The 9916-nt window shown below is 36.3% G+C and overlaps 2 protein-coding genes across 4 annotated transcripts; both read left to right on the top strand.

Annotated features, from left to right (window-relative positions):
• LOC307129976 (uncharacterized protein) lies at positions 1-5897 on the top strand. Of its 2 annotated transcripts, XR_013816979.1 has the most exons (3): positions 1-152; positions 1577-1825; positions 2095-5897. XR_013816979.1 is itself a non-coding variant. In XM_079822802.1 (2 exons), the coding sequence occupies exons 1-2, from the start codon at positions 1741-1743 to the stop codon at positions 3030-3032; spliced, it is 1023 nt and encodes a 340-aa protein (XP_079678928.1). In that variant the 5' UTR covers positions 1626-1740; the 3' UTR covers positions 3033-5887. The 2 variants fall into 2 exon arrangements, 1 of the variants encoding a protein (XP_079678928.1); XM_079822802.1 differs by lacking the exon at positions 1-152 and having other exon boundaries at positions 1626-1825; positions 2095-5887.
• Positions 5898-6534: 637 nt separating this feature from the next.
• Positions 6535-9623, top strand: LOC307129946 (uncharacterized protein). Of its 2 annotated transcripts, XR_013816967.1 has the most exons (3): positions 6535-6692; positions 7421-7669; positions 7961-9623. XR_013816967.1 is itself a non-coding variant. In XM_079822758.1 (2 exons), exons 1-2 carry the CDS (start codon positions 7585-7587, stop codon positions 9055-9057), a joined length of 1182 nt encoding a protein of 393 aa, XP_079678884.1. In that variant the 5' UTR covers positions 7446-7584; the 3' UTR covers positions 9058-9595. The 2 variants fall into 2 exon arrangements, 1 of the variants encoding a protein (XP_079678884.1); XM_079822758.1 differs by lacking the exon at positions 6535-6692 and having other exon boundaries at positions 7446-7669; positions 7961-9595.
• The last annotated feature ends 293 nt before the right edge of the window (positions 9624-9916 follow it).

Here is a 9916-nt window from a genome sequence, read left to right as displayed (position 1 = left end):
ACCCGTGTTGTTGATAATGCTAGTGCTAACTGCTAACAACAGTATAGTCTGGTGCTTGTGTTGTCAGTGTCACGGAGAGAAAAGCTACTTAAAGAATGATTAAATAACATCTGGATGCTTCCATGTATGGTAAAGGGTCTACAGCATGGCAGGTATGTAGCGCTGAGATTTTAATTGAATCATGTTGCAAAACTGTTGCCATCCATCCTGTATTTACAAGTAAATTGACGTGAACCGTTTCAAATCAATACGGGACGGTATTTGTCTCGTATTTTACATAGGCCCACACATAGTTGAATAAACAAGGATGTCTAATAGCAAATATGAATTTCACAATGGGTCTGTCCGGTAACTAATGATGAAAGTGAGGTGAACTGCACACTTAATTTCAGTTGCTCAGACTGCATTAGTTGGATAATCTATTAATATAATATTCCATCTATGAGGTTAGCAGACAGATAATTATTATATTTGTAGACATTTAGATTAATTGATAGCTAAATGACAAATTAATAATAACATTAATTAGGCTATAATCTATGTTAACATAAATAATCCTGTCATACTTTTTTGACATTTAAAAAATATGTAGATAAAACCGGGGCAAATAATTACATAATAATGTTTATTAATGTAATAATAAAACAAATCAATAAAAAATGAATCTCATGGTCAAAAAAGTGATTACTGGTTTTGAATGACTGCTCAAAGGGTTAATTCACCCATAAATTAAAATTATGTAATTAATTACCTACCCTCATGTCCCAAAATGAGTGCTTATACATTTCGCTTTGAAACCAAATCTTCCGCGATCATCTTGTCTGTCAGCTCCTCACTCGTGATAAATGAAGTCCTGCTGCGTTTATGCTGTGCCTCTCGTTGAGCTTTCTCCAGCACATAAAATCTCTAAATATTATCCAATTCTAATGTTATTTTTATGTGATGATTTGTAAAACTAAAAGTTTAAAGGTGTAGGGGCAAACAAGCACTTTTATTTTAAAAATTGCCACTATAATCAGTAGATGGCCACTATAACCAGTAGATGGCAGCAGAAGAGCATTTTACTTATTTGGCATTTCCACTCCTTAATATATGGGGAAAAACTAGGAAGTCACCAAGTTTCATGAAAAAAAAAAAAAACTTCAGATTGTGACTGAATTACACAGAAAACAAGTAAAGAGTGCTTCCTTTATTATCACTGAAGCCGTCAGTTCAGTGTGATACTATAGAAGAAGAACAATAGTACATTTAATAAGAGTAGAATATTTTACTTTTCTCAATAAAAATTAGGTTTTTGCATATTACTCTTGTTAAAGTCTGCATATTGTTTCTGTCGTCTCGTTAGATTTCGGATTAGTTTAGATGTTAATTGAATAATATAACCTGTGTCCTGTTTCATCCTTACAATATCATGGGTTACATAAAAATGAGCAAACTTCCTCTAAAGCTGTTTTATAAGCAACTAATATGTAACCATCGAAATGCTCTATAATTGAACTAAATTAAAAGGCACCATACATGTTTGGTGTTAAAGTAATCCAGTATAAATTCAGTAACTTTTATTTTATTTTTCCAGATCTGGTCCTGTGGGCGTCAGTATCTCACAGTGATCACAGTTCACACCTGCAGTGAAGCCCCTCCCACAACAATTCACCAATAAATACTGGGAATATTCACATCATCCTACAAGAGAAGGACAAACTCCAGGTGTAGCAGCTGAAATCTGTGTGACTGTTAAAGATGGAATTTATTAAAGAGGAGATTGAAGACATGAGTGATCCAGAACCATCCAGAATAAAACATGAAGATGCTGAGCAACAAACAGGTTGGTGTCCATTCTTGATTCTTCATTGTTGACTGTTGAGAAACATTAACAAAGCTTCAGTTCAACAGATTTGGTGGCTGTGAAATAATGAACAAAATAGAAATACAGAAATGCATCTATATCATAATCTTGAATAGCTTTTGTCATTCACATTTTAAACGGATTAACAAGAAAGTTACGTAACTAAGACATCAACGATCTCCTGTTGCTTTCTTCTGTTAAATCAGAGTTCACTTGAACTTATTTTAACCACAATATTTTTATTTTAGACTGGATGGAGATGAAACCGCAAAAACATGAACTGAATGAAGCAGAGGAGGAACCACAGAGCATCACAACTCAAAGAACAAATGGTAATAAGCCGCACACCTGCTCTCAGTGTGGAATGAGTTTCAGACAAAAAGGAAACCTTAAGACACACATACGAATTCACACTGGAGAGAAACTGTACACATGCACTCAGTGTGAGAAGAGTTTTTCTCAAGCATCAGGCCTTAGATATCATCTACGCATTCACTCTGGAGAAAAACCATTCAAGTGTGATCAGTGTGGTAAAGATTTTAATTCATCATCAAATCTAAAACAACACCTACATGTTCATTCAGATGAGAGTCTTTATGTGTGCTGCTTCTGTGGAAAGAGTTTTTCACGGCTGCGTCATTTTAAACAGCACCAGAAAACACACGATGAAGTGAGAGATCATGTGTGTTCGGACTGTGGGGAGAGCTTTAGTAGAGCTGACAATCTGAAACAGCACCAGAGGATTCATACTGGAGAAAAACCTTACAAGTGTTCATACTGTGACAAGAGATTCACTTGGTCTGGAAACCTGAAATCACATGAGCGAGTTCATACAGGAGAGAAGCCGTACCACTGCACTCAGTGTGGGAAGAGTTTTAGATTCAAAACTGATCTCAAGTATCATCTGCGCGTTCACTCTGGAGAAAAGCCGTTTAACTGTGATCAGTGTGGTAAAGATTTTATTTCATCATCACATCTAAAAGAACACCTGAAAGTTCATTCAGATGAGAGACCTTATGTGTGTTCCGTCTGTGGAAAGAGTTTTTCAAGGATGAACAGTTTTAAACAGCACCAAAAAATACACAATGAAGTGAGAGATCATGTATGTTTGGACTGTGGGAAGAGCTTTACTAGAGCTGAATGTCTGAAACGGCACCAAATAATTCATACAAGAGAAAGACCTTAAAAGTGCTCATCTTGTGACAAGAGATCACCTGAAGTCTCATCGCCTGAAATCGAGCGACTTCATACTGGAGAGAAGCCGTACTCTGTATATACTGTACAAATACTGTCAAGTAAATGTGTGAGATAAAGTATTATATGGGTCGGAGCGCACTGCACCTACAATGAAATGGATAAGGACATTGTCAAATTTATAAATATTACGTAATCTTAACATTTAAAAATACATACTGAGAGACTGAAACAATCTTTGACATAGAATACACGTTTTTGTTCACATTAAGTTGATGGTTTGAACACACTTGTTTCCTTTTATTAATTTTCAAGATCTGAGGTGAATTATCCACTGTCGCTTCAGTATGTCTATAAAGGGCACACAAAATGATATTCAAACTCATTAGAGCCAAAAGAAACATTGGTCACTTTCTGTTTGCTTGTTTTCCTTTGACCCAGTTTTCCCATGTGTTTTCATTGGTTCGTCTAATTCACTCGTCTCTCGTTAATTATTGCCGCGTTCTAGGTAACCCGTAACCCGTGTTTTTCCAACCTTCTACCCGTGAAAGTGCACTGGAACGGCAGTCAAACCCATGACTTCCCACCCGTGAACTCGTACTAGATCGATGTACTCCCAGTTACAAGCTCTGATGTCACATAGCCTGCGAAACAACAATGGCAGCCCCTATGGATGCAGTGTTTATGAAAGTCGTACATTAAAAACCAAACCGTTTTTTAAAATAGGGTATTGCTCTAACGTTATTTATCCGCAAATGTTATGCATTATCAGAAGCTTTTCTAGCGTCAGCTAGTGTTCAGTCCATTGAGTGCAAGAATAAATTAATACCAAATACATTTTCAAATATACAAATTATGTAAAATAAAGCCGCATGCACAATTTTTCTCCTCCGTTTCCCTCAAATAAGCAAGGAGTAAGCAGCTTTGGCGATAGAAATGATTGTAGATTAGCATAAGCCCCGTACGGTCTCCCATGCTTTGTTTACAACTAGCTTCCACAAGTTCTTGCACTCAAGCAGTTTGGCGTAACTGCCTGGAGCGCTACAAAGTCATGAGTCATGGTTTGAAGTAGTGACTTACGGGCTCAAAAACCTGCCTGGAACGCAGCATAACTTATCAGCTCATTTGTTTGCCCTTGTGTATTTAACCCTTCAGTTTTAGGCCTAGTCCACACGTACACGGGTATTTTTATAACCAAAAATCGCATCCACATGAAAACGCAAAAACACACTATGAAGCGCTGTCAAGAGCATGCCAAACCAAAAGGTGGCGATAAAACCATAAAGCCATGTTGGCCAATCAGAAGCCTGGAAAAAAGGTAATTTTCGGTTCTGACGTAACAAGCCAAAATCTCCGGTTCACTGTCCACACGACACCACTGCAACCGGAGTTACTAAAAATCTTCACCCTGGCAGGAGTTTTCAAAAAAGTTTGGATACTGCGTTTGTGTGTGGACGAACGGCCAAACCGCATAGAAAAAGCTACGTGGACCGGGCCTCAGTCTGCTCCTGATCCTGTATTGTTTGATGTTAAAGGGTTAGTTCACACAATTTTAATTCTATCATTTATTACTCACCCTCATGTCGTTCCAAACCCGTAAGACCTTTTTTCATCTTCAGAACACAAATTAAGATCTATTTGATGAATGGTGGGCCAATGGTGCGCCGGCGTTCTGCTGTACAACTCTGAAGCGCTGCGCTGTATTTACCACATCAACAGCGTAAGAGTCTTGCAAAGACGAGAAGAGATTGTTGAAGAAAGTCATTATTTTTGTTTGTTTTTTGCGCACAAAAAGTATTCTCATCGCTTCATAAAATTCAGGTTGAACCACTGGAGTCACATGGACTATTTTAACAATTTATTATTAAAAAATGTTACTTCCTTTCTGGGCCTTGAAAGTGTTCATTAAATTTCTGTCTATCGAGGGATCAAGTCAAGGCAACTTTATTTATATAGCGCTTTTAAGTTAACAATGCAGATTGTTTCAAAGCAGCTTCACAGTGTTAAACAGGAAAATAATGCAACAAGAATTTTATCCAGCCGTATAGCCGTTCTGGAGAAAATGGTGATGTCATCAGTTCCTTTCAATTATCATACAGTGACAATGTGGGCTTTAGATCAGTAATTAGATCTGTAATTTAGTTTATATGGTTAATTTAGTTTAATAATTAGATTTATTTGGATATTTAGTTGAAAAATGTAGGATCAGAGAGCTCTCTGATTACATCGAAAATATCTTCATTTGTGTTCTGTATATGAACGAAGGTCTTACGGGTTTGGAAAGACATGAGGGTGAGTAATTAATGTCTGAATTTTCATTTTTTGGGTGAACTAACCTTTTAATGTGCTTGTGAATGTCTTTTCTCCGAGTTATTAGTTTGATTCTTGGATTAAAGATTGATGTTTGTGTATCTTCTTCGTTGTGCGCTTCATTACAGCCACTGACCATGACAATAGGTCAAATGTTTTGTTTTTTTCTGGGAAAAAGGATAGAAATTAAAAGGCTAGTGTTGTTTTCCTTGAAAATATTTTTTGTAGTTTTATTTTTTTACTTGAATAATTTATTTGAAAATCTAAATTTGAATTTTTTTAAATGTATTTATCCATGTAAAGAGATTTTCTTACTAATAGTAAAATAAGTATCTTTCAAATTAATTAACACATTTTATCCTGTCAAACATTTCATGAAGAAATGTAAAACTGAGATTGACACAAGATGTTCATTTTGCCAATTTCAGACAGAAACTGTAATTTATTTTGGGACTGTCGCTATACTGAACAACTTCAATAAAGTACTGGCATATTTATCAATGTTGATATCCTGCAAGATGTCACAATAAAACCATTATATATTATGGATTGACTGCTAAAGAAAATTATTGCTTTATGAATTTTATTTATTTCCACAAATGCAAGTTCACCAACAACAAACCAGTACAACACTATTACTTCTTCTGTAAATAAGAAAGCAAGTACAACTTCAATTTGTAGTGGCTTTAATTTGCATTCTCTAACTGACTTATGAATTAATTTCTTACCCTTGTGTTCTTTTCACTCTCCATTTCCTCTTTATCTTTTTTCCTCATTAGCAAATCATTATTTTTTCTCTGTATTCCGTTGACGATAGGTGCATTGTTGTTAAATTTGTAGTGTCTTGTAAATGTCAACTCTGTATTTTTGGCATCAATACATTTACATTCAAGTCTTCGCAGCTTCGCATCGAGTAGTCCAACACACCTAAAGCATTGAATGAAAAGTGTTTCTCTATGAAACAATTCGAGATATCTCATAACATTTTGACTAGTCTTAAATACTATCTAAGACACATGCAAAGTAATAAGAGACATTTCTAATTGATTTGACTAGTCAAAGAGAAATGTTCTGATATGAATTGTACCTGATCCTAGAATCTGGAATTCTAGATCCTAATTCTAGAATGATCCTGGAATCTGCTGTTGTGTTATGCAAGTTTGAATTTACTCAGTTCCTCCCCCACACCAGAGCCCCTCCCTCTTGTTGATAATGCTAGAGCTAACTGCTAACAACAGTGTAGTCTGCCTCTTGTGTTGTCACGGAGAGAAAAGCTACTTGAGGAATGATTAAATAACATCTGGATGCATTAATATGTGGTAAAAGGTCTCCACCATGCCAGGTATGTAGCGCTGTGATTTCAATTGAATCATGTTGCAAAACTGACCAACTGGAGAGTAATGTTCAATAATGACAGAGAACCGCAAACTTCTCATCTGATTTTATTATATACATTTTGAAAAGACAAGATTAAAGAACAATTACACACCAAAAAACGTTATATCTAATCTACAGCATGCACATCTCAAATTATCATATTCCACGATATAGAATAATAAAAAATTAACCCTTCATGAGTCCTCTCTGCATACTTTGTCATTTTATGTCTCCGACGGCAGTAAAGAGAGTTTTGTGAAAATATTTCAAAGTTACTTCAACATCAAAATGGTAAAACCTTTACTTCTCTATGTCAAAGCAATGTTACTATGATATAGGTGTGCTACTGCCTGTCTTGCATTGCATTGTCATTTAGAGCCAATAGCTACGATTCTGCCTTCAAAAACTCAAGTCTCTTTAAAATTTAACAAACCGTTGTATGTTAACATGCTTTTGTGAGCTTATTCTCACACCGAAGGCTCTCCTCAGCAGCCTGGTGAATTAGCATCAACACAGTGGCGGTCAGTTAAGATGCCTGTCCTGAACCTTTTGGTCAAGCATATGACAAGGCTTAATGTCAAGCCCTGATGTTACAATAGACATGGTGTTTCAAAACAACTTTGCTACCTAAACTGTTAAAGTAAAGTTGCTTTTAAAGTTATCCAGTATTAATTTATCTTTTGATTTTTCCAGATCGGGTCCTGTGGGCGTCAGTATCACATAGTGATCACAGTTCACACCTGCAGTGAAGCCCCTCCCACAACAATTCACCAATAAATACTGGGAATATTCACATCATCCTACAAGAGAAGGACAAACTCCAGGTGTAGCAGCTGAAATCTGTGTGACTGTTAAAGATGGAGTTTATTAAAGAGGAGATTGAAGACATGAGTTATCCAGAACCATCCAGAATAAAACATGAAGATACTGAGGAACAAACAGGTTGGTGTCCATTCTTGATTCTTCATTTTTGACTACAGGGAAACATTATGGTAACAAAGCTTCAGTTCAACAGATTTGGTGGCTGTGAAATGAGCAAAATAGAAATACAGAAAATGCATTAAATGGTCATAATCTTAAATAGCTTTTGTCATCCACATTTTAAACGGATTAACAAGAAAGTTAAGGAACTAACACATCAAAGATTTGATACTATATGATATGATGTTACTTTCTTCTGTTGGATCAAAGTTAACTTTAACTTATTTTAACCACATGATATTTTCATTTTAGAGTGGATGGAGATGAAACCACAAAAACATGAACTGGATGAAGCAGAAGAGGCAAAGCCTAGCATCACAACTCAAAGAACAAATGCTAATAAGCCACACACCTGCTCTCAATGTGGAAAGGGTTTCAGTCAAAAAGGAAACCTTAAGACACACATAAGAATTCACACTGGAGAGAAACCGTACACATGCACTCAGTGTGGAAAGAGTTTTTCTGGTGAATCAGGTCTCAGATATCATCTACGCATTCATTCTGGAGAAAAACCATTCAACTGTGATCAGTGTGGTAAAGATTTTAATTCATCATCCAATCTAAAACAACACCTACATGTTCATTCAGATGAGAGACCTTATGTGTGTTTCTTCTGCGGAAAGAGTTTTTCAAGACTGCGTCATTTTAAACTGCACCAAAAAACACATGATGATGTGAGAGATCATGTGTGCTTTGAGTGTGGGGAGAGCTTTACTACATCTGCCCATTTAAAAAATCACCAAAGAATTCATTCTGCAGAAAGACATTACAAGTGCTCATATTGTGACAAGCGTTTCACTCGTTCTGAAAACCTAAAAACACATGAGCGAGTTCATACTGGAGAGAAGCCGTACCACTGCACTTACTGTGGGAAGAGTTTCAAATGTAGAACTGATCTGAAGTATCATCTGCTCCGTCACTCTGGAGAAAAGCTGTTTAACTGTGATCAGTGTGGTACAAAGTTCATTTCATCATCACATCTAAAACAACACCTGAAAGTTCATTCAAATGAGAGACCTTATGTGTGTTCTCTCTGTGGAAAGAGTTTTTCGAGGATGAACAGTTTTAAACAGCACCAGAAAATTCACAGTGAAGTGAGAGATCATGTGTGTTTGGACTGTGGGAAGAGCTTTACTAAAGCTGACAATCTAAAACAGCACCAGAGAATTCATACTGGAGAAAAACCTTACAAGTGCTCATCTTGTGACAAGAGTTTCACTCAGTCTGCACACCTGAAATCACACGAGCGACTTCACACTGGAGAGAAGCCGTACCACTGTACTCGGTGTGGAAAAAGTTTTAAACATTTATCAAGCCTTCACACTCATATGAAAATATGTTGCAAGTGAGCAACATTTGTTTTTATGTCTAAATAGTAAATGGTGTGAGAAAATATGAGTTTTGTCCTAGAAGCACAATGTAATTTTGGTGAAACGCTTGGAAAATTATAAAGACTTAAAAGTTGAAGCTTCACCATTCAGCAACTCTTACAGTGTAAATAAAGTTGTTGTAGTATTTTTTTCTGTCAGGATAGGTTGTGGGCTAAGTAGGTCTAAATATGTCTTCTGAATTTAAGACATCCAAGTTAGTGCACACACATTAGGAGTAGTGAGTAGTGAACACACATACTGCAACCCGAGGACACACACAGCCATTGACGGCAGGGATTGTGGGTTAGGAGCCTTGCTCAAGGGCACCTCAGTCATTTCCTGCCGGTATGGCGAATGAAACCCACAACCTTCGGGATACCAGTCAGTCTGACTTTCTAACCATTAGGCCACGACTGCACCAAAAAACTGCCCTATGGTCTTTTCTTGAATAAGATATATTCATGTAATTTACTTATTGACTAAGTGTCCTATAATGTGTTCTGATAGTACTGGCAATTATGAGAAATAAAACATAAACAACATCTTGTCTTGATTGATCTATTGAATAAACACACATAATAAGTTATATAGTTTTAATCACATTAATGAGTTTAATCATTCTATCTTAATACTGTGATAAATACAGTGCATCCGGAAAGTATTCACAGCGCTTCACTTTTTCCACATTTTGTTGTTACAACCTTATTCCTGAACGGATTAAATTCATAATTTGCCTTAAAATTCTACAAACAATACCCCATAATGACAACGTGAAAAGTTTGTTCTTCAAATCACATGTACTTAAGTATTCACAGTCTTTGCTCAATACTTTGTTGAA

Source organism: Gobio gobio (genome assembly GCF_949357685.1).
Source record: "Gobio gobio genome assembly, chromosome: 8".
NCBI classification, from domain to species: Eukaryota; Metazoa; Chordata; class Actinopteri; order Cypriniformes; family Gobionidae; genus Gobio; species Gobio gobio.
This window is presented reverse-complemented; position numbering and strand designations above follow the sequence as displayed.

Coding starts and splice junctions, on each gene's coding strand:
- LOC307129946 (XM_079822758.1), top strand. CDS start 7,585: ATGGAGTTTATTAAAGAGGAGATTGAAGACATGAGTTATCCAGAACCA. Junction 7,670..7,960: donor AGATACTGAGGAACAAACAG/GTTGGTGTCCAT, acceptor TTTTCATTTTAG/AGTGGATGGAGATGAAACCA.
- LOC307129976 (XM_079822802.1), top strand. CDS start 1,741: ATGGAATTTATTAAAGAGGAGATTGAAGACATGAGTGATCCAGAACCA. Junction 1,826..2,094: donor AGATGCTGAGCAACAAACAG/GTTGGTGTCCAT, acceptor TTTTTATTTTAG/ACTGGATGGAGATGAAACCG.